The sequence below is a fragment of the Dendronephthya gigantea genome, unplaced genomic scaffold (assembly GCF_004324835.1).
Source record: "Dendronephthya gigantea isolate DGI-Jeju-01 unplaced genomic scaffold, DenGig_1.0 000047F, whole genome shotgun sequence".
Classification (NCBI taxonomy): Eukaryota; Metazoa; Cnidaria; class Anthozoa; order Malacalcyonacea; family Nephtheidae; genus Dendronephthya; species Dendronephthya gigantea.
The window spans coordinates 1,291,322-1,315,091 of record NW_021163057.1 but is presented as its reverse complement, the minus strand read 5'-3'; the positions used below and the strand labels follow the sequence as shown (position 1 = coordinate 1,315,091).

General features: G+C 37.3%; 1 protein-coding gene across 1 annotated transcript in view; it reads left to right on the top strand.

The window, feature by feature from the left end:
- LOC114527821 (cytoplasmic dynein 1 heavy chain 1-like) overlaps positions 1-23,335 on the top strand; it is a 51,976-nt gene extending 28,641 nt beyond the window's left edge. The window contains 49 exon segments of the mRNA XM_028549520.1: positions 56-221; positions 475-638; positions 832-1,018; positions 1,314-1,409; positions 1,551-1,646; positions 1,793-1,954; positions 2,766-2,888; positions 5,509-5,600; positions 5,917-6,010; positions 6,243-6,434; positions 6,713-6,805; positions 6,892-6,978; positions 7,096-7,161; positions 7,256-7,343; positions 7,584-7,779; positions 8,926-9,043; positions 9,233-9,322; positions 9,699-9,963; positions 10,392-10,492; positions 10,779-10,963; positions 11,490-11,559; positions 11,797-11,943; positions 12,148-12,298; positions 12,520-12,607; positions 12,836-13,001; positions 13,166-13,300; positions 13,485-13,579; positions 14,225-14,324; positions 14,646-14,717; positions 15,026-15,101; positions 15,431-15,591; positions 16,191-16,302; positions 16,516-16,576; positions 16,664-16,787; positions 16,899-17,012; positions 17,258-17,428; positions 17,756-17,857; positions 17,930-18,051; positions 18,337-18,440; positions 18,955-19,036; positions 19,215-19,305; positions 19,489-19,557; positions 19,853-19,976; positions 20,138-20,280; positions 20,389-20,499; positions 21,042-21,105; positions 21,183-21,279; positions 22,334-22,370; positions 23,065-23,335. Of these exon segments, the coding sequence (XP_028405321.1) occupies positions 56-221; positions 475-638; positions 832-1,018; positions 1,314-1,409; positions 1,551-1,646; positions 1,793-1,954; positions 2,766-2,888; positions 5,509-5,600; positions 5,917-6,010; positions 6,243-6,434; positions 6,713-6,805; positions 6,892-6,978; positions 7,096-7,161; positions 7,256-7,343; positions 7,584-7,779; positions 8,926-9,043; positions 9,233-9,322; positions 9,699-9,963; positions 10,392-10,492; positions 10,779-10,963; positions 11,490-11,559; positions 11,797-11,943; positions 12,148-12,298; positions 12,520-12,607; positions 12,836-13,001; positions 13,166-13,300; positions 13,485-13,579; positions 14,225-14,324; positions 14,646-14,717; positions 15,026-15,101; positions 15,431-15,591; positions 16,191-16,302; positions 16,516-16,576; positions 16,664-16,787; positions 16,899-17,012; positions 17,258-17,428; positions 17,756-17,857; positions 17,930-18,051; positions 18,337-18,440; positions 18,955-19,036; positions 19,215-19,305; positions 19,489-19,557; positions 19,853-19,976; positions 20,138-20,280; positions 20,389-20,499; positions 21,042-21,105; positions 21,183-21,279; positions 22,334-22,370; positions 23,065-23,202 (5,788 nt within the window). The 3' untranslated portion in view covers positions 23,203-23,335.
- Positions 23,336-23,770: the final 435 nt, after the last annotated feature.

The following is a 23,770-nucleotide window of genomic DNA, read 5'->3' as shown; positions in this document are numbered from 1 at the left end:
TAATTTAGAAATTTGACCGGGTTCTTTCTACACAGATTTGCTCCATTTATTCCAGGTTTTTACGTCATGTCCCCGTGGTCTACGTGGACTACCCTGGTGCAATTTCGCTCACTCAGATTTACGGCACTTTTAACCGCGCCATGTTGAGGTTGATCCCGTCTCTGAGAAGTTCTGCTCAACAGCTGACAGACGCGATGGTGGAATTTTATACAATGTCGCAGGTATTGTGGAACAAATATATGTATTGAATTGCGATTTTACGTGTCAGCACTTAAGTCCATTTACCACCTCGCGAATCTAACCGGATCACGGTTTTGACTTTGCTTCGCACGAATGAAGTGTTGAAGTGTAAAATAGTCTTTATTGCCTATCTGTAAATTGGTTTTAAGCGAGAATTGTAAAGGTTTGGCCCTGTCTTAATGAGCGAATTCAAGAACAAATCTATTTGATGCGTCGTGATCGTCTTTGTTACAGGAGAGATTCACCCAGGATATGCAGCCCCATTACATCTACAGTCCACGTGAAATGACTCGTTGGGTTCGAGGCATCGTGGAAGCTTTGCGACCGCTGGATAATTTATCTGTTGAGGGATTAGTCCGGTTGTGGGCTCATGAAGCACTGCGTCTTTTCCAAGATAGGTATGTGTTTACCCCTTTTTGTTTATATATACCATTACCTTTCCTGGTGTTTGCCCCTTCTTGTTTATATACCATGTACCCTTGGCGCTATACCTCTGATATGAACTGTATTAGTCATTCTGTATCGAATTTAAAAAATAGCAAACCAAAATTTGAAGTTGGTGATATTAACTATAAAACGTGTTTTTGCAAGGTTGGTGACGGACGAAGAACGTAAATGGACCGAAGAGAATATCGATATTGTGGCAAAGAAACATTTTCCATCAATTGACCACGAGACTGCGCTAAAAAGACCGATATTGTACAGCAACTGGCTTACTAAAGACTATACTCCGGTTGAAAGAGAGGAATTGCGAGATTTTGTGAAAGCCCGTTTGAAGGTGCGTAATATCGCGATGCTGCATCAAATATAATATATTCGAGAACTTCGTTTGAGATGTATGGAATAATAAGGAGACGTGAAATAATCGATTTCGGATAGTTGGACACGACTATATATCATTGTCCTTTCGAAAGTATACGAAACATCCATTTTTATCATTCTTTTTGAGCCTGCGACACATTACTACTTTTAAACGAATACAAACATATACAAAGATATTATATTTAGTTTTTGTGCTCTTCGCACATCCCGTTGGTATTTGACGTACGAATTCATCGCTTTGTATTATGTAGGTGTTTTACGAAGAAGAACTCGACGTTCCTCTAGTTTTGTTCAACGAGGTTCTCGACCATGTTTTAAGAATTGACCGAATTTTCAAACAACCTCAGGTTAGTTTTTTACATTTTTTAACTGTATTTGAATGCCTTCGAAAACAGTCTGGCTTGCTTGGGGACGTGTATTATTTTATGCGACGTTATGCTTCTTTTTTCTTAGCGAATGTTTATTTATAAAGAAATTTAACATTTTAGGGCCATTTGCTTTTGATTGGCGTCAGTGGAGCAGGCAAAACTACGCTCTCTCGTTTTGTCGCCTGGATGAATGGATTAAGCGTTTTCCAGATAAAGGTATAAGAAAATCGGATTCTAAAAAACCTATAGTTGTTTTGCAGGAAACTAAAAATTGATGCACTTTTCTCAGAATTGTTAAAATTTGTTGTGAATCTCATTATTATGAGCATTATTGGCTCAACCGCGGATCTTCGTTCTACTAGATTCATCGCAAGTACACATACGTTGAGTTTGACGAAGATTTGAGAAATGTTCTGCGAAGATCCGGATGCAAGAATGAGAAAATCGTGTTTATTTTGGATGAGTCAAACATGCTGGAGTCCAGTTTCTTAGAAAGAATGAATACCTTGCTGGCAAATGGAGAGGTAACTTTAGATTTTGATATCTTGGCTTCGAATTAAGAAAGCTTGTCCGTTGTGAAGTCTTTTCAAACTGGGATTTTTTAGGGGGTAATTGTCGCTTGTTTAGTGATAAATCAATTGTACGCTTTGGGTGGCACCTTACACTTGAACTCAAGTAGCTTTAAAAAGATTTGTTGTCACAACACAAGGTGACTAAATACTGGGTTGTGTTATACATGCATGCAAGTGTTTCTACTCTAATACTTGCACAACACAAGGTGACTAAATACTGGGTTGTGTTATACATGCATGCAAGTCGTTCTACTCTAATACTTGTCACAACACAAGGTGACTAAATACTGGGTTGTGTTATACATGCATGCAAGTCGTTCTACTCTAATACTTGCACAACACAAGGTGACTAAATACTGGGTGTGTTATACATGCATGCAAGTCGTTCTACTCTAATACTTGTCACAACACAAGGTGACTAAATACTGGGTTGTGTTATACATGCATGCAAGTCGTTCTACTCTAATACTTGCACAACACAAGGTGACTAAATACTGGGTTGTGTTATACATGCATGCAAGTCGTTCTACTCTAATACTTGTCACAACACAAGGTGACTAAATACTGGGTTGTGTTATACATGCATGCAAGTCGTTCTACTCTAATACTTGCACAACACAAGGTGACTAAATACTGGGTTGTGTTATACATGCATGCAAGTCGTTCTACTCTAATACTTGTCACAACACAAGGTGACTAAATACTGGGTTGTGTATACATGCATGACAAGTGTTTCTACTCTAATACTTCGATCCTCGTTCAGGTTCCTGGATTGTTCGAGGGAGACGAGTATACTACTTTGATGACTCAGTGTAAGGAAGGCTCACAGCGTGATGGTCTGATGCTGGATTCCAGTGAAGAGTTGTACAAGTGGTTTACAGAACAGGTACGTGATTTTTCTTCATTTAATTTTAATTTGCAAATTCTTATATAAGATTGACTTGGGACATCCATTGACTTGTGTTTTCCTTTAATGATAACCAGCGTTGTTTGTATATTTCAAGTACTCCGTTGGTTAAGTATCGAAGAATATTTGTTATCGACTCGTGGGTCTTAGATTTATCCGCCATTAGAGGCGACTTTTGAATGTGCACAGTTTTGCAATAATATATATAATTATTCTCTCTCATCACTCGTTTTTAATTACGAGATTCACAGGTACATTGACCTAATATTGGCTATAATAATGGGTTTCGCTGAAATTAAATTGATATGATTAAATATCAACAAACGCCTATACATGCTTGTATTAAATAGAAAATTGCATGTATACTAACATCACCAGTTAGTCCTGCGCAGATGATGGGAGAACATTCGCTATTATAGTTTAGCATTTTTATTTGCTTTTCAAAGTATCTATACGAAACTAACGTTAACCTCTTTTTAAAATAAGTTCTCAAGACTCATTCTTCGTCGTTTAATTTACCTTCGATTTCGAAGGAACCTAAAGCGCATGTGCTACGGTCAGCTGAAAACTTTCACTCTCCCTACCTTAGTGGATACATGCATTCTCACCTAATCTCAGCGACATGTATGTATGTCATAGAGCCATGGCACTTGTTTATTACAAGTTGTCCCACATTTTGGTTTGCCAATATCTTCGTTCTTCTTTAAACATCGTGCATGTAATTTAAAGCTTGGAAGCCTCTGAGGAGTGCGTTTTGAAGTTGTAGACATGCACCTGCATGCTCTACCGCAAATATGGCATAATTTTCTTATACAAACCATCAAAGAATTTTATATTAATCGTAATTAAGCACGTAATTGCTTGTATAAAGAAGCAATATCGCGTGTTGCATATATGGTCCAGCCACTTATATCATCGCAGATCGCACGAGATAAATTGGAATTTTTAGAAAAGGAGGAAAACAAAGACGCTGTGTTTCGTCGTTGAAGAGGGTGACGCTGACCGCTGTTGTTTAAAGAGATTGAAAAATGAGCGATTCGTATGGATATTATTGCAAAGTTGCTCTTACGTTTGTTGTGCTTTTCGGTATAATTGGTAATATTCTGGTAATTCTTTCCTTTTTGAGACAAAGAAAACTTCTGAAGAGCAACTTTTATTGCCTTGTTTTCCACGTGACAATCAGCGACCTTTGCTTCCTGCTGTCTTCCGTCTACGACGTTTACATCGCTTTCGCCACCGGAACCATGGCAAGTTTCGAAAATCCTTCGACCTGTTCCGCTTTCTTCTTAACTCGCGAAATATCCCTTCTGTTAGGAGCATACTTCATGTTGGTTATGTCCGCCTGTCGTTACCGCGCTGTTCTTAAGCCATTGAAACCTGTCATTAGTTCCCGACGTTTGAGGAGTATTGTATGTTTTGTGTACCTATCGGCATTGCTTGTGTCTGGCGCGAAGATCCACTTATGCCTGGTTTCCTTGTCTGAAATACCGAAAACAGCCGTTGTGATTGTTCAATACGCCAAGACGTTTATTTGGTATATTATTCCGGTAACCACGATGACTGTTATTTACTGGAAAATATGTCGGGAGTTGATCAGAGGAAACAATGTTGTGAAATGCTCTACTTCAAGCGCAAATGGGAATCAAACGAAAGAGAGAAGGTTCAAGAGGTTGATGCATCATAGAAATTCGCGAGCATTTCTCGTTTCCTTCGTCACTGTCGTTTGCTTCACCGTAGGTGGACTTCCTAGGCATGTCGGATGTTTGCTGTGGTATTCAGATTCAGGCAGTCGTGGTTCTCGTCTAAACCAATTTCTAAACATTGGGTGGTTGATCCAAACAACTGGGACATGCGCGATCAATCCTTTGATCTATGGAATACTGGACAAAAAGTTGTTGTCAATTTGGAAATTTATTTACAGGAAAAAATAACTGTATATAGAATTTCTATAACTATTGATATGTAATATGTAAACTAAGATGTCCGTAAGAATTATAGTTTAAGGACATATCTTGACGGTGGCAAGTTATTTTAAGAGCGTATATATTTTCCTTTTCATTTTTCCTTAGAACTATATGCACTTCTACTATATGGATTATAATTATTATAATTTATTATTATTTATTGCAATTACTCGCCTTCCGGATGAAGCGTCATTTGCTTGAATGGTTACTGGTTTAATTTCAAATAGTTTAGAGTCGAAGAGATAACCTTTAAAAGTTATAGCTAATGTAAGGACTGGCGCTCAATGCTTTTTCTTATAGACGAAATTAATACGGTATTTCGACCGAATTGGTGGCTTGATTTTGAGTGTATAACAAAAGTCCTCCTCATTTCGATTGAGAGGGGAGGGGACTTATAAATATGCAGTTAATTGACGACAGGGCTTTTTTAAGAGAACCAACCCCCGTTTTGATGAAGTATATACTTAAGTCTTAAATCTACGTACTATAGATTAAAAGATTGTACTTTTTTTGTCTTAAAAACGGCCAAATTTCAAAATCGTTTTTGGCGCATGCATGTACATATAACGCCAATGGTTAAAGATATATTATAAAATTTAAAGTTGCGGTAGTTGATCATTTGATATTTTTCGTAGGTCATCCGCAACCTTCATGTTGTTTTCACAATGAATCCATCCTCTGAAGGACTGAAAGACAGAGCTGCTACCTCTCCAGCTTTATTCAACAGGTCAGGGTTACATGCATGTTTAAAATTTAGAATAAACCACGGCTAAAATGAGATAAATAATTAAAGTTACGTCGATTTAATGAGTTCGTCCATGGCATTTTCATGCATGAATGACGTGTGAGGTAACTTCTGTATAAAGATTTTCAAACCGATGTTAGCAGCTGAATTACGCTGAAAATTTACAGTCGCAGGTTTTAGATTCAGTCAAAATAAACGTTATCCCGCAGTTCGGTTACATTTAGCGCCTGCAATATTTTGTTCACTTTCCATATTCTTTTAACAACTAACCGAACATGCTTGTAATATATCATAATAGATGTGTTTTGAATTGGTTTGGCGATTGGTCCACTGGTGCTCTCTATCAGGTCGGAAAAGAATTTACCAACAAAATCGACTTGGACAATTCATTGGTAAGTGCTGTATACCATGTCATGGTAATAATTATCATGATGGTTCGTCGAATTAATATGTGCCATTTTTAGGCCGAAAAAGTTGCTTTTTTGAATGTGGACTCGCACTATTTTGCAGTTTTCAAGATACTTCCAAATGCAATATTTTCTTGTAATTGCACGATATCGATAAAAGACTTTTTCATGCTGAGTGAAATTAGCACATGTAAAAATTCCTTATTCATTTATTTAGTACCGTGCTCCAGACTATCTCCCCGTTGTTTACGAAGGATTATCAATACCACCAACCCACAGAGAAGCCGTCATTAACGCCTTCGTATTTGTCCATCAAACTTTACATCAAGCAAACGCACGTGTTGTGAAACGAGGTGGTCGTTGTATGGCTATCACTCCAAGACATTACCTCGACTTTATCAATCATTATGTAAGTTATCTTTCGATTTAGTTAAAACTGTTGGAAACTACGTGGATTACTTGCAGTCGCTGAAGGCAGTTATGAGGAACAACAAGAAACATTTGTTTTACCTTTTAAAGAGGGGGACTAACGTAAATCTATAATGCCCCTTTTAACGTTAACCTATGAAGGCAGTGGACGAGATCCTTGAAGGCGTATGGTGCATACTCTTTAGGGCGGAGTAAGTGTTTTCATGCACGAGAAACTGTGGCGTGCAAATAACCCTCGTGTTTCCACTGTCCATGCAGGTGAAATTGTATAACGAGAAGAGATCCGATTTGGAAGAACAACAACTGCACTTGAATGTCGGTTTACAGAAGATTAAAGAAACTGTTGATCAGGTTAGTGCTATGTGATGAATAAGTCTATGTGGCTATTCATGTTGACAAATGAATGACATTGCCTGGGCTATTTCCTTGTCTTAAAGGTTGAAGAACTGCAAAAAAGTTTGTCAATGAAGAGTCAGGAGCTGGAAGCGAAGAACGCATTGGCTAATCAAAAACTGAAGCAAATGGTATGCGACCAGATTCATACATAATATATCGTTTTGTATCTGGATTATACCCTGGAGATCATCAATCCAGGCTACATGCACTGATCCGTTTCTGATTTTTCTCTTATTCTCGTTTAGTTGAAAGACCAGCAGGAGGCCGAAAAGAAGCGAATAACCTCAACTGAGATTCAAGCTGCCATTGCGGTATGTTCTTGCCGATGCTTAGAATTTGAAAAATTTGTTACAAAGTATTAAAGTGTTTTGAACACGAAATTTACAATGTGACTTTCTATAACAGGAACAAACGGCTAAGATAAAGGAGAAGAAAGCCCTTGTTATGGAAGACTTGGCACAAGTTGAGCCTGCTGTTCAAGATGCTAAACAAGGTGATTTCATTTCGTCTTTCGTGCAGTTTTTGCACTCCTTGGGTTTTATCCTTCGGGAAAAATTGACTGCAAGGATTTAAATTTGAGTCTGGCAACATTAATAAATTTGGCAAGGTACATTATATATTAGCTAGTTAGTTGGATACACTCAACGTAAGTTAGCTGTGTGAATATTCTATACGTGTATTTACATTGCATTTGCATTATTCAATCTACAATTTTTACTTGGCTCCATTTCAGCGGTGAAATCTATCAAAAAGCAGCACTTGGTCGAAGTACGATCGATGGCTAACCCGCCACAAGCTGTTAAAGTGGCTCTGGAATCGATTTGTTTGCTGCTGGGCGAACAGGCGAATGACTGGAGAGCAATCCGTGGAATCATCATCAGAGATAACTTCATTCCGACCATCGTTAACTTCCAGACAGAAAATATCAGGTTAGCTGCATGTTATTATTGTACGGTAACAATAATCAAAGGCTTAAAAGTTTAAACGAGAGATGGTTGAATAAAAACTCGATTGAGACTTAATAAGAAATTAAAAATTATTCAAACTGAAATATTTATCTAATTTGAAACAAAGTTTAATAAGATAATTTCCCGGAAGAGCTGTTGTAAAAAACGGTTGTAATTTTTAGTGAAAAGTTTCCTGGAAACTTTGCAGTATTGTGATACGTGGCGAAAATTCAAACGACTCAGTCATACATAGTGTAATCATTCCGGGGGAGTGAACTTGATATGTGTTTATAGCAATTTTTTGCGTGGTGGGAATTAAGATTAAGGGTTTTAAATCATTTTTACTTGTCTTATTTAACAATTCTTCGGCCCTTTTACCAATTTCATAGAACTAAGAATCGAGGAATCTATGTCGTTCCTGTGAGTTTGACGATATTCCTCCTCTCTGGTAATGGTTCTGTTTTAGAGGAATTTAACCCCGGAACATACGATTTTTTCTCTATCATCGCAAATGTGCATGTGCTATATCGGGCCTTGATCAATATTCACAATTGTACGCCAGAATATTACATATGAACTATAATGTGAACTGAAGCGCGGCTTTTGCACATATCTGATATGTACAAGGATTACTTTCATTCCTTGTTCTACAACTGCAATGTGCTAAAGTAAAAACCTTCAGCTAGAATAAAATAAACCACCGTATATGTTGTTGGAATACTTCTAGTGGAAGGTGATATTCTACCATTATTATGACGTAATAATAGACCGAGTAAAGACTCGCGTAAACGCGGGAGCGCTAAGAGAACGGAAACATTTCTGGGCTGCCTGTGGCAAGTAAATAGCGGGGTTATGCATCCATAATCATGATCGTGGTGCATACTGAATAAAGCATTTCATTGATTTATGATTAAACGTTTTAATATCTCTCCTAATGAGTACAAAGGAACTGACATAGTTTTGATAGCTTCATTTCATACGAGTCTCTCAAAATATTAGAAAATATCCCAATACAAACTTTCTTCATGCAATTATATGGCACGCAAGCACCAATCATAAAATAACCCAGGTTACATCATATTAATATATCCAGTTTTATGTTGATTGTTACTGTCCTTATTTCCTTAGTGAGGATGTTCGCGCCCAGATGTTGAGCAAATATATGTCTCAACCGGACTATAACTTTGACAAGGTGAATCGTGCTAGTCAAGCATGTGGTCCTTTGGTTAAGTGGGCCATTGCTCAGGTACGACATCGATAATTTTTTTTTTCTTTTTTCGGCTATAAAATTGTATAGGAAACATGAATTTACAACAATTGAAACAGTAAATATTTATACACTTACACTCTACTTGTTTTTTCTATCTTCCAGCTTGGTAAATTTCAAGGTTGCTCTTAAAACCTGTCCGTTAACATTCTGTCTTTTCCTAAATAGGTTAAATATGCCGATATGTTGTTGAGGATCGAACCCTTGCGCAATGAACTGAAGAGTCTTGAGAGCAAAGCAAGTGTTAGCGAAGCAAAGGTGCGTTAAAGCATGTGAAGTTGTATCATCACTGTAATTCTTAAATATAATGTATAGGAATGTAAAAACAATTGTAAAAAATTCCAAGTTTGATTTAAGGGCCCAACTTTTGAATTAAGCATTTAGTACTAGTGCAGTCATATCAGTGTCAATAGAACATTTGCCGCAAGACACCAAACGCGTTTTAGAACCTAGCATTATTAGGCCGCTTGTAAGTCCGTTTCAAATGGAGGCTCTGATACGTTTACGATGATAAAGCTTGTTGTTTATACTCCTAAATTACGTGTGTCTTAAATTTGAGCTTGTGCTTTGAAAAAAATGCTTGGACAATACGGTGTTATACATTATAGATACAAAATTAATTATTTTTATTCAGGCTGTAGAGATTGCAAGTGTAATCACTGGCCTTGAAAAGAGCATCTCTCAGTACAAGGAAGAATACGCTGCGTTGATCAGCCAAGCTCAAGCAATCAAGAGCGAGATGACTGCTGTCGAAGCTAAAGTGAACAGAAGTGTGGCGTTGTTACGTAGCTTGTCTGATGAGCGAAGTCGTTGGCAAGCGACTAGTAATGCTTTCCAAGCTCAAATGGGGACCATCGTTGGTGATGTTATGTTGTCTTCTGCCTTTTTAGCTTATGCAGGTACTGTGTGTGTGAATGGAAAATAGCTGTACAATAATATATGTGTCCTATGCTACAGTGCTGAGTAAACATTGTTTGCCTAACCATAAGAAGTTTTGCGAAGTTACCATACTCGACGCATCATTGAATGTTATATAGTATTCACAATAAGTATACTTTAAACTGGAATATTCCTGTGGCAGGCTCCAAAAGCATCGAAGCGACGCTTACTGAAGAAAATTATGCTTGTGTGAAAACAAGATATACAAACGCATGAATCGATCTCTCTTTTGATAAAAAAAAGTATATTAAATATTGGCTTCGAGTGGATCTCGAATGGTTTTTAGTTCTAAATCGATTTCCATATACCGATTTTTATCTCGCACACCACTGTATATAACTGCGTGTACCAACGTGAAATTTTAACAAATCCATGGTAAACATTTCAGGTTATTTTGATCAACAACTCCGTCAAAATTTGTTCACAACCTGGAGTTCTCATCTTCAACAAGCTGGTTTGGAATTCCGCCAAGATCTTGCCAGAACAGAGGTAGGTGGACCGAAAAAAATCTGTAGTAGCTACATGTAGTTTTCGACCATATTAACAAGCTAGCCGTTTATCGAAATAATAGCTTAGGGGCGTGTGGATGTCAGATTTTTGCTTCTGCGGAATTTTAAAATCTGGCGCTTCTACGCGTGCTTAGTAACGTATTTACTTAGCTACGGCATTTATAAAACAATAAAATGCAACAGTCAAATACAATGCTTCATATAGGCAGCTTTAAATCATATTTTAAATTAACGATCGAGGTTTCAATCACCCATTTTTGCCATAGTACCTATCCACCGCTGACGAGAGACTGGCTTGGCAAGCAAATGCTCTGCCTACAGATGATCTTTGTACCGAGAATGCAATCATGTTGAAAAGATTCAACCGATATCCTTTGATAATTGATCCATCCGGTCAAGCCACAGAGTTTATTATGAACGAATACAAGGGACGCAGGATCACAAAGACAAGGTTTGTATAAACGTAACGGTGATTGCTGAATAACCTCAAGTTTTATCCCAACATATCTTCCAAATCAATGTTCCTCCTTACGAAACTCCTTATTTGATAAGATAGCGATTAGAACGGAGGTTTGGAGGAACATCGACTGGAATGATGACGGTACAAAGCTTTTGATTGGCTACAGTGGCTTAGCACTTCATTATAGTAACTTGCAAGTAGCTAATTTATATTGCAAGCCAAAGTGTGAAATGAAAGTCCAAAGAATTTCTTGAATGTTTTATAAGAGTACTTAGCTACAATTTATCAATGCAAAACAACAGAAAACGTGCTTGTTCATGCCGTGAAAATTTGGCTCACAATATTCCATTTTTTTCTTCTTTGGCAAAAAATCACTTCTTAGAAAGCTTGTAAGCTTTTATCTACCCCGTTAGAAACTATAATAACGAGTTAAACTATACATTTACATAAAATTTCTAGTGTCCAGACGTTACAGCTATAATTCTAATTAAGATCTCATATAGCCTTTCTATTGCAGCTTCCTTGACGACGCTTTCCGTAAAAACCTGGAGAGTGCCTTGCGATTTGGAAACCCTCTCTTGGTCCAGGTAAACTAGTCGCTGATTGGTAGTTATTTGAGGTTGCATGACTGAAAAACTCATGAGCTAGATCCACTTTTTTCACTTTTTTACCAGTTGGTTAGAATATTCTCATTGAGAGTATTATTTTCGTTCAATTAATTAAAATATTCATTCAGATGCACGTTTAAATGTGGTTTGTTTTCACCATACCGCCATGCAGTTTTTGTTCCTATCGTTATTGACAGTTCTGTCCGTTTCTTCTAGGATGTGGAGAATTATGATCCCATCGTGAATCCAGTATTAAACCGTGAAGTACGACGTACAGGTGGCCGAGTGTTGATAACTTTGGGAGATCAGGACATCGATTTGTCTCCGTCGTTCACAATCTTTATGTCAACCAGAGATCCTACTGTAAGTCTTCAGGAGAAATATTATACTAATAATAAATGTTAACGGGTGCAGTGATAAAGCAGTTCAGTGTGAACAAAGTGTTGGTTCTTAGAAAATGTTTGTGATTGAAAGGTCAATGTCGCAGACACTTTAAAAAAAATCGAAAGAATGAACAAAAAAGGAATTGCTTTAGAAGTTTTTGAAGTACCATGACTGTTTTTTCAGGTCGAATTCCCGCCAGATTTGTGCTCTCGAGTGACGTTCGTGAATTTCACGGTGACAAGAAGCAGTTTACAAAGTCAATGCCTTAATTATGTTCTTAAAGCTGAGAGACAAGATGTGGACACCAAACGATCTGACCTGCTAAAATTGCAAGGTAAATGATTGTAATCCTTACTAAAGCTTTACGAATATATCTTTCTCACCGAACTACACCTTTACCCTAAACAAGGTCGTTTGGAAAGCCTGTGAAAAAAATGCCCAAAACGTTCCTAGCTATAACTGCAAAAGCTCCAAACATTGCGGAACACGAAAGATGAATCTGCTTGTCAAAGCTACGCTATTTTTAAAATTTCTTCACACGCACGTCCTATATAGGGGAGTTCCATCTGCGTCTGAGACATTTGGAGAAATCTTTACTTCAAGCTCTCAATGATGTGAAAGGAAGAATTCTGGATGATGACAGGTGCGAGTACACTCTTTTCTTTACCCATACTTGTGAAAATGTTTTTTTGGAAATGTTCTTGGAAAAACGTAACTGACGTTAAATGACCATTGTTATTATTACTTTTGCCAAAACGCGATAGTTTGAGATGAAATAGTAATTTTTTTGAAATTTTCAGAAATTTTTTGTAAGCGAAATTACTCGGGAAACATCTTTCATTGAATAGTGTCGTGAATATATATACTGTAGCATTATCGGAACTTTGGAAAAGCTGAAACAAGAAGCAGCGGATATTACAAAAAAGGTCGAAGAAACAGACGTAGTCATGGCTGAAGTCGAGGCTGTTACTGACCAGTATAGACCACTGTCTCAATCTTGTAGCAGTATATACTTCACTATGGAATCGCTCAACCTTGTAAGTGAACCTCATTCAGGAGATCTCGTGCATAACTGTGCATTCTTTTCTATACTATGAGTATACGTTATTGTTATAGCTTATTTTAAAACCTATATTTCGCAAATAAGGTAAATATATACAGCTCAGGTTGTCCCTTATTTTTCACTTTGTCTCTCTTTTAGATCTACTTCCTGTATCAGTATTCCTTGCAATTCTTCTTGGATATGTACTTAAGCGTTCTGCATGAAAATCCAAACTTGAATAATCAAAAAGACTATATAAGCAGACTGAACGTCATTACTACTGACGTTTTCCAGGTAAGTTGAGTAATATTTTTTAAATTTTAGTAATTTATGCATTCTCGAAATGCGACTGATCCAACCATTGACTTTATTCGAATTTAGAAAAAGAAAACAAAGTTTGCAAAACAACATTATAGAGTGGTCCATTTTTAGAGTGGGTAACCATTCAACAACTTACTAATCTTTATTTCGTTTCTAGATCGTTTACAATCGCGTTTCCCGCGGTATGCTTCATGATGACAAAATCACGTTTGCCCTGCTATTGTGTCGTATTCATCTTCGTGGTTTACCTGGGTAAGTCATCGTTTGTCGCTGCTGTACCCGTTGTGTTGCGGTCACTTTGTTGTTGTTGATGTTGTTCTGTTGTCACTCTACCCTACCACTCTACTGTTGCTTTGTCTCTTAATTCTTGTTGTTACTGCTGTTGTTCATATTTTTTTTGTTATCCCTGTTTTTTTTTTCCTGGGATCGCTATTGCTCTTTCTGTGTTTATTGTTATTTTCGTTATTCCCATTGTTACCCCTCCACTTGTTGCTGATGTCTTTTTTTAATTTAGCATTATCAGTTTTATTGTTCCAATTCTTCTCCTTGTTAATTGTTGTTTTCGCTTGCTCTATTTTGTGTTCTGTTTTGGTGCTTTTTGCTGTTGCCTTTGTTGTTGTTGTCGCTATTTTTTACCCACAAGTTGGTCTTCCTGTTGTTACCTTACTGTTGTTGGTTTTGTTTTTGTTGTTGGTTTTGTTGTTGTTGTCGCAATTGTTGGCCAATGGGGTCTTTCATTGTCGCTTTTGTTGTTTTTATTGTTTGTAGTTCCTCTTGTTACTGCTGTTATTACTGTTGTTATGGTTAACTTGCTTTAGCGCTGTACAGGAATCAAATAGATGATTTTTTTCATGCAAACAATTTTAGATTATATGAAATTTATTCTGACATTTCTAGAGAACGGGAGTTTGAAGAAGAATTCTCGCACTTTTTGGAAGGTCGGGATGCACTTGTGGGAAAGAAATCTGCCAGCGTAGACGGTCTATCACCAGAACAGGTAAATTGAATGAGAAAGATATTCATAATAATAAATGTGCTCTTCACTGGACGTCGTCCCTTTAAAGACAAACAATCTTATAACCATTCTGACTGTTCTTATGGCTTCCATCACAAAAAGGGTCTATGGAATAGTCTTTTGCTGTGTTCAAAGCGATAAAGCCGAGAAAAGACTTTTGCAATCCATGCAACTTTTTTGATCGGGTTCCATTCATTTCCCAATCCAATGCAACATTTGAACTTATATATAGCGATCTTCTTGCTATTTTTTGAACACTGTATCAGTGCATGTATGTTCTGTACTGTATCTGTTCTGTTTTAGAGTCAAGCAATGAGTCATTTGGCCCAGCTGGTTCCCTTCAATAATCTACCAGGATATATCCAGTCGCACAGAGTAAGCTATCCCTTTGTCCGGAATGATGCTAAGAATGCATATTTGCTTGATGTATAATTATAGTCCTTGTGTCTTCGCCTTATTTGTTATTTGTATGGGAAAATGTAAAGCACAGATGAATCAACTTTGATCTTGTTGCACATTCGGTTATCTAAAACCATTATAGCAACCAGACAATACTGTGCTGTATAGACTAGATGATATTTTCCATAAAAATTGGCGACATCTATATTTCTGGTATCCATTCCAAATGTGTGTAGTCCTTCGATTTATTCTTAATTTTTTTGTCTGATGTCACCCCTCCTTAGGATTTCTTTGAATGGTCTGAGGATCTCAACCCTGAGAACAATGTCCCGGTTTGCTGGGAATCAAACGTTGAACTTTGTAAGTATTTGTATTCATGTTTTGTGTAACATGTATGTATGCAGGAGTGGACTTTAGAGTGCCGTATATTTTTATGTTAAACGACACATAATACTGCAGCACCGGCACTTTTCTCTAAGTGCATGTAATACCAGGCGATAGACTAATGTTAACCAATGCTAAACCAAGATTGGCTACCCTGAGGTTGCAGTGAATGATTGGCGCTACTGCATATGTCATGAGACTTCTTCTGGGGGTTGTGAACGCAAATCTCGTCTCGGAAACAAAATAATAGTACTTTATTTTCAGTCACACTATTACTGATTTGTTTATTCATTTGCAAATTGCAGCTTCTGTGGGCAACAGTTTGTACCAGCTTCTTGTTGTGCAGGCTTTCAGACCAGACCGTGTTCTTGCTATGGTTCATAAAGTCGTTGAGACGGTATTCGGGCAGTCGTTCATGCGAGCTTCAGAACAGGAACTTGATCTTGCATTTATTGTTGACAAAGAGGTACAGTTGTATCATTCAGCATTCCAATACGCGATTGTGTTATCATAGACAGTGCCAATTTGAATTCAACTAAATTCAATAGTACATATTCAATAGCATGTTCTAACTGATATATTACTCGTCATTTATACGATGAACTCTTGTCCTCGCGTATCTTTCGTCCCTCAAAACAATATCTTGAATGCACTTTGACAACTTCTTGGAAAAGGATCGTTATTTACCCTTAAATGTGTATAAATTATATAGTGTCCGGTCTGTTAGTTTAACTACACTTCCTAAAGATTGTTTTATTAGTTTGTATGCATTTTCACCGAACTAGTTTATTTTGAGCCTCAAACAAAAAAAAATGTTTAGGGCCAAATTCTTTTTTTACCACGTTGACATGCAGTGGTTATGTATGAATCGATTTCACCATTTGGACTCGACTGAAACATGGGTGTAATTAAACTATTAACGAGTGCTTAAGAAAGAAAGGGAGGTGGAGAGAACGAGAGGAGGAAAGGGGCGAGGAAAGAGGCAAGGGGAGAGAATGTAAGAAAAACATGGGAAAGGGGTATGTCAACCACGATGTGCTCAAATGTTATTTGCTTGATGTTTAGATTAAATCAAGCACTCCGATATTGATGTGTTCTGTATCTGGACATGATGCAAGTGGCCGTGTCGACGATCTTGTCGCCCAACAGAACAAACAGTGTACAGCCATTGCAATTGGTAATAAAAAATACCTTTTTGAAAGTAGTAATGGAATATCAGTTGTTTCAGGGCGACTGCGTTCCATCGCATTTGCAACTATAATCTCTTGATATTTGAATGTAAAAAGCTTTACCCCGATATATGAAAATGGGCTTTTTTAGAAAACATTTATTTTGCTTTACTTGTGCATACACTATATTGTAAAAAACTGGTACTATTCTTCAATTTCAGGATCTGCCGAGGGATTTAATCTTGCCGAAAAAGCTGTCAACTCCGCAGTGAAGTCCGGAAGGTAACCTATCAACCTTATTAGTTATATATATTTTAGTCAACTGTGATCATGAAGACCTCTTTAGTCATATTGTCTCGTACTCAATAGGTGGGTCTTGTTAAAGAATGTTCACTTGGCCCCACAATGGCTGGTCACACTGGAAAAGAAACTTCACACTCTCAATCCGCACTCGAACTTCAGGCTCTTCTTAACAATGGAAATCAACCCGAAGGTTTGTAAACCTTCTGTAATTGGAAATGCTATACAATCCCTGTATGCAATTTGGTTTTTCAGCTTTCTTCTAATCACACAACTATATTCGTCTAACTTCTTTCGCATGCAGGTTCCTGTAAATCTGTTACGAGCTTCTCGTGTCTTCGTTTTCGAACCTCCACCTGGAATCAAAGCAAACTTGTTCAGAACGTTCAGTACAATACCTGCAGCACGTATGTGCAGGGTAAGTTTAACGTTTATAGTCAGTTTTTTAGTATATAAGTCATGATAATATAATTATTAACTAGAACGTCCTATATGAATGGGTTTCAGTTTCAATTTATAAGTTAAAAGCAATGAAATCTATAAAAACATAAATTTATACGTTTCGATCTTAACAAAAATAGGCACATTCAAAAGTCTTCAAGAGTCCCCATGCATAGGTCTCCAAATTATACTCTACAATTTATTCTTCGTATTTTCGTACAGGCACCAACAGAACGAACGCGTCTCTATTTCCTCTTGGCGTGGCTACATGCCATCATTCAAGAACGACTTCGTTATGCCCCGCTCGGCTGGTCGAAACATTACGAATTTAGTGAATCTGATCTTAAAGTGGCCTGCGATACAATCGATACTTGGCTTGATAATGCATCACAGGTAATGTATCAGTTTCTACACATCAACAATTGAGACACCGGGTAAAGAGTTAAAATTCTTTTCTCTGTTAAAATTTGTGCATCATTTTGAACCTCGTTTAAATCCTATAGGATCATTAAGAACAAGTTTCCGAACAAATACCATCACGCAGAACATTTAAAACTAGAAAAGAGCATGAAAGACTGTACTAATAATGTACACCTGTGACATGTGATGTTAATTTTTATACACGATGTTTTGGTGTGCCTTTGATTATCCTCTGTCCCCCTCTTCCTGTCATATTTGTTTTATCTTCACGTTCACGCACTCAATATAACCTTCGTTTAGGGTCGTACCAATATTTCACCGGACAAAGTGCCATGGGATGCCTTAAGAACTTTGCTTACTCAAGCCATATACGGTGGACGTATCGATAATGAGTTTGATCAGGTAAGAATTTTTATTCTCGAAAAAACGGTGTTGATTCCCTTCTATCCTCTCACTATGCACTGTTTTGTGTAGCGATTGCTCTCCTCTTTCGTGAGTCGGTTGTTCACAGTAAACAGTTTTGAATCAGATTTCCCATTGGTCCTGGACGTTGATGGTTTGAAAGGAAAGAGCGTCACTATGCCAGACGGAATCAGGTATAATGTCTGTTTTTAAATCGGTTGTATTCACGTCCACCGTGAAAACAAAAAACAATACTGAGAAATGGACCATCATTGATAGACCTTTAATTCGACTCTAAGGAAGGCGACTGAGTTAACGTGTGATTGTAATAATTTCCAAGTTCAGTAAATCCTAAATGCATGAATTTAAGGTCGTAGATTCAATTTATATTGCTGATTAGGATAATAATCTTAACCCTAATCCTAGCCTGATCTAAAGGAATTATATTGGTATATTTAGGATTTAGTGTTTTCTTTCAGACGAGAACAGTTTGTACAGTGGACGGAGAAACTTCCTGATTCTCAATCACCATCGTGGCTTGGTTTGCCGAACAACGCGGAGAAATTGTTGCTGACTGTGCAAGGTAAATACAGCCGAATTCGCATAACTAAGTAATAATGCCAGGCTATTTGCTGTTTCGTGTGTCAATAGTGTTACAGTCGCGGCCATGGAAGCGTTCCGAAAAATATCGAGTAATTAATTTGCTCAAATTTATCAGTTAGCTTACGGAGTTCATCAAATATTTGTAAAATTCCTAAGTTCCGGTTTCGAATTGACCAATCTCTAATCCTATTGGCTATTAAATAAATAGAAGAATGTGATTGGTCAATTCGAAACGGCAGTTAGGAGTTTTTCAAATATTTGATTAATTCCGTAACATATTCCAACTGATAAATTTGAGCTAATGAATTACTCGATATTTTTCGGAACGCTTCTCTTCTATTGCCACGACTGTAAACGTTAGCAAGGTCATTGGAAGTAAGTCATGCTCGTATTTTTGTTTCTCGTGGTTTGTGCCAGAAAGGTCATTTCAAATGGCCCGGTGTGTAGTGATTGGTAAAAAGATAACAGGTGCGTTTTTCTTCTGCCACTAATAGGGCAAGCGCTCACAGCTAAACTTCTGAAAATGCAAAACTTGGATGACGAAGAAGAGCTCGCCTACTCTCCAGGTCTAGCCAGGTAAATGTACGAGGTGAAGTTGGTGTAAGTTAGGAATTTTCAGATAAGGACACATCGATATATAGGCATGAACTAATCCACTCGCCTATGAAAGCAAAAAATCGCGTTGAAATTTGCATGTAAAAAGTGATGTGTGTACTAGTTACTTCACATTTTTCTTTTCTTTTTTTTTTGATAGGAGTAATTCTTTGATCTCAAGTGATGTGCGCCCAGCTTGGATGAGAACATTGCACACCACTGCCTCTAATTGGCTTGCTATGGTGCCAGAAGTAAGGCCACTTGATATTATATGCAAGTCTTTTTCACAGTCAATTGGTACAGAAATAATACCATAGAGTGACTAAAATGCCCAAGATTGCAGATATTGCATTATTGTAATTGCCACATCACTTATTGGTTTCCACGTCAGTTTGTTTTCAATTGATTGTAACACCGTAATATTTGCACTGTAGGAACTTGTTGCCTTGAAACGAACCAATGAAAACATCAAAGATCCGCTGTTCCGTTTCTTCGAAAGAGAGGTGAGCCTGAATTTTTTTGGTCCGACTTTAAAAAGTGTTTGGATATATATAGACAGAATAACTGTTAAAAAAGGTCTACGAGTTAACCAACAGTTACATGCATAAGAGTTGGTGTTCTACTACCATGAAAACAGCGGTTAAACTAGCTAAAGTTAAAGCATTTTCTGAGCTGGAAGCCAATGCAACCTATAATGGGAATTAAGAATTTTTTTCAAGAGTTTTGCAGTAACACATGCATGGCAAAATACACTGTCGTTGACACGTATGACATGTGTTCGTTGATTATTTTCATCAGGTGAATGTTGGTATTGGCCTGCTGACCACTGTGCGCAATGACCTGAAAAATGTGATCGCCGTTTGTGAACAAGTGAAGAAACCAACCAATTATTTGAGGAGTGTAATGAACGATTTGATGAAAGGTATGTCTGTATGGTCATAATCAATAGACGATTCGGAATTGTTGGCTATGCGCCTTCGAAAGTGTATAACTGTAGAAAAATAGATGCAGAATTGCTAGAAATCCTTACTTATAGTCCTTGATGATATGCCCTAACCATTATTACATACATTTTCTGTTTAGCAATTCTGCCCAAAAACTGGCGTCGTTACACAGTTCCTGAAGGTCTGACTGTGATTCAGTGGATAGCTGACTTCAATGATCGCATTCAACAGCTCCAACAGGTCTCTCGCGTATCCCATAGCGGCTCTACCAAAGGTTTGAAGGTAATTTCTCTGCTGTGTTAAATATCAGCTATTGTTATGTTGTGTCCTTACTGCTTGGTCACGTGTGGAATACAGATATAGCTGCAGTGCTATTCTGTTATTGTTTAGAATATGCGTATTCGACTCGGATGGTTGTTTGTTCCTGAGGCTTATATCACGGCGACCAGACAGTATGTTGCCCAAGCAAACAACTGGTCTTTGGAAGAACTCTCCTTGAAGGTACTATATAGAAAGTTTGAAATTTAGGACGGTACACGACAGTGAAGATATATACTACTTCGAAAACATTACTCCGGAAAAACTTTACTCCCTTTCGGTAAAACGGAAAAAACGGCGAGACCTGTCCTGATGAACCTCAGGTCAAAATTTTACAGTTCAGATTGTCGATATTTACATCTGCCTCCCACGGAAAATGCAGTTGCACTGCTTTATTCTCTATGTTCTTAACGAACTACTCTATTTTAATGCAAAATATGACCGCTCAATGGAAAGCGCCCTTTAAAAACTATTTTTTGGTAATTCACTCTATTACTTTGGACGTATTCATATCGTGATAAAAGTTGTTGCCTAATTTATATACCTTACCAAAAAGATTTATTAGAATATATTAAAATGTTATGAAGGTGGCATGTTTGAAAATAATCATCGCATGTACGTGGTTGTTATACAAAACTTTCTGATGGCCCACTGCAGTCTTATCAAAATCGTGTAATACGATGTTATTATATATGTTGAGTTTTCCGTTTCGAACCATTTTTTAGATGACTGTCTCCCGAGGAAAGAACGATGAAGTCCAGCTTGACGATTGCAGCTTTGGCATCACAGGTAATCACCACATGCTTGGGGTGCGAGATCCATATATTAAATTTAGCGTACAAACCTTGCTGTGTTCTCGTATGTAGGTTTAAGGCTACAAGGAGCAAAGTGTGTGAATAATTGTCTGGAGTTAGCCGTAGTCATTTCAACCGACCTGCCCCTAACAAGCCTTAGTTGGATAAGGTATGTTGTTCCCATAGCCTTTTTCTGAGGTAGTTTTATTTTGCCTTCCGCCTTCCAAAGTTCTGTTTAATACAGAACGTATGAAATTGTATTTTTGAAAATTAACTTATTTGAAAGTTTAATTTAAATATTAAATTGAACTTTTGAAAATTAATATGTCATAGCGGAAATTAATGTCACTTGCTAAATATGTCATAGCGGGATGTTATTGGCCGCTGGCCAAAACAACTGCCTCTGCGACCACCTAATTAACTGTTGTCAATCACACCTGAAGACAACAATCAAAAACGTAGGCGGAACAGTGCAGTTATTTACTATAGCAATTTTTGATGCAAAAAAGTTTAAATGCATCAAATGTAGCAGACATTTTAAGCTCCTTATAGTTCCTGCAACTTGCTGAAGTTGGGAAAAACGTCCGGAAATGCGAATATGTTGTAAATTATAATGATAAATAAAAATAAAAATAAACAGACATGAATAACAAGGAGGAATTACGTTTTAAACTAATCGGTATATTTGTTTACACTTTTCAGGCAAAGCCAATCAGAATGGTATATATTGTACTTTTTATCAAAATTTATGCCTTCTGATTGGGTCACTGAAAATGTAAACAAACTTGCTGATTGGTGAATCAGTATTACGGGAAATACTTGATGAATCAGTATTACGGGAAATAGCTCGACTGCATTGTTTAAACTATACAAAGAGTCGAGAGTTTTATTCTTGAAGTGAGAGAACGTGCATCATTCTCCCTTCATTTAATCATGCAACAATACTTCGACTATAAATATCGCATGAGCACCTAGCTACGCTGATGATGACTCCCCGCATCGCTTTGAGTTTTGCTGATTAGAAAAGACATCGTGCATGTCTTATTGTTTGGAGCTTTGATTCGCTGCCTTTTCTGTAGAAAAAAGCATAGTTTTTCAGGTATGTATAAGAATTAAGGAAGATAAGTGCGTTGCGTGTGTAATAAGTTGAGTGCCTATATTTTCTTGCGTACATCCGCATACGAATGAAGAAGTTTTGATATTTCTGGTTCTTTTTTTCACAGAACCACTGCTGAAGATAAGCGTACACAACAACAAGTGGTAAGTAAACTCTAGTTATTCGCCTTAGAGATTAGAGAAAAATATAGATTTTTCACAATTCGATGAACAGCCTGATATTTCACCGACATTTTCTTAACAAAGATAACCATGCTCGGAAATTAACTTTGTTGTCTGATTGCATGAAGATGATTGTTGTCTGATTGCATGATGATTTAACTTAACCTCCTTACATGTATCTAAAACTGCATTGTATAAAGTTTCCTGCAATCGCCAACTTTATTAGCCGTAAACTATTCATGCATGTATGCTTTGCCTTTACTGTAATCTTAGAAACGAAAAGCTGGGAATGGGAATTCTATCCTATTTGACAAAGGAAAAATGTCTTTTTGGTCCAATTTAAAGCCATTCTGCTTTTCGGTTTTGCTCATAACAATGCATGTTTTGAATTTTTCTCATCAAAAACACGTGTTCATATTTATTTAAAGGCGTAGCGGACCTTAGGTTTATATATTTTATTAGATATTCAGACAACACAACGTATTTCAAAACGTATATAGAAGTTCAAAATGTATACAAACTGTTTGTTTACACACGGACTGGACTCCCACTTTAAGATGATAATCCTTGAATTTTTTAAATACGATTACTGCACGTGAATGCTTCTAAAAGAGCATTGTTATATAATTATAGCCCGAGTATTTCAACTATAATCGGTTGCTACTTAATTCTTCAGGTTACCTTGCCAGTGTACCTCAATCAAAATCGTCGAGAGCTTCTCTTCACGGTTGACATGGAATACTCTGAAAAAGGTGGTAATTACCGTTTCTATGAACGAGGCGTTGCATTCCTGGCTTCTTCGATGACTGGTTGATCTATATTTTAACTTTACTTCATTTAGACTTTAGACTTTAAAAATTATGTTAGCATAACGTATATAGTATAGGAACATTGATTTTATTTGACAAGTTGATAAATCTGGTTTATTAAACGGTCTTTTGGTGCAAGTTGTTATTACGTATAGTATCCAATGTTTAAGCGTGGAATTCAATATGAACTGAATCGATAACTCGGTCGCCATGCATCTTTAACCTTTTGAGTCGTATCTCCGGACTCTAAAGGTCGTTTTAAAGCAAAGTTAATTTCATGGGAAATACCGAGGTACCCGTTTTATACCTCCTGTGCATGTTTTGAACTGCGAAGTCCTTTTACGCGATCCTTTCTTGGACCCGGCCTCTGCATGCATGGGTGTAATTAAAAAATCCTCGTATGACGCCTCGTGCTGGCTTGGGGAAATGAGGCGAGATAAAATTAAAGTAAAAAGAGTAATCGTTCAGCAGCAAATTAAGATTCTCCAGTCGACACACAGTTGGTGGCTAGCCAAGGTCGAAAGACGTACCCTGTAGTTTTCAAAAATTCTCTGAAAAATTCAGATAATAGAT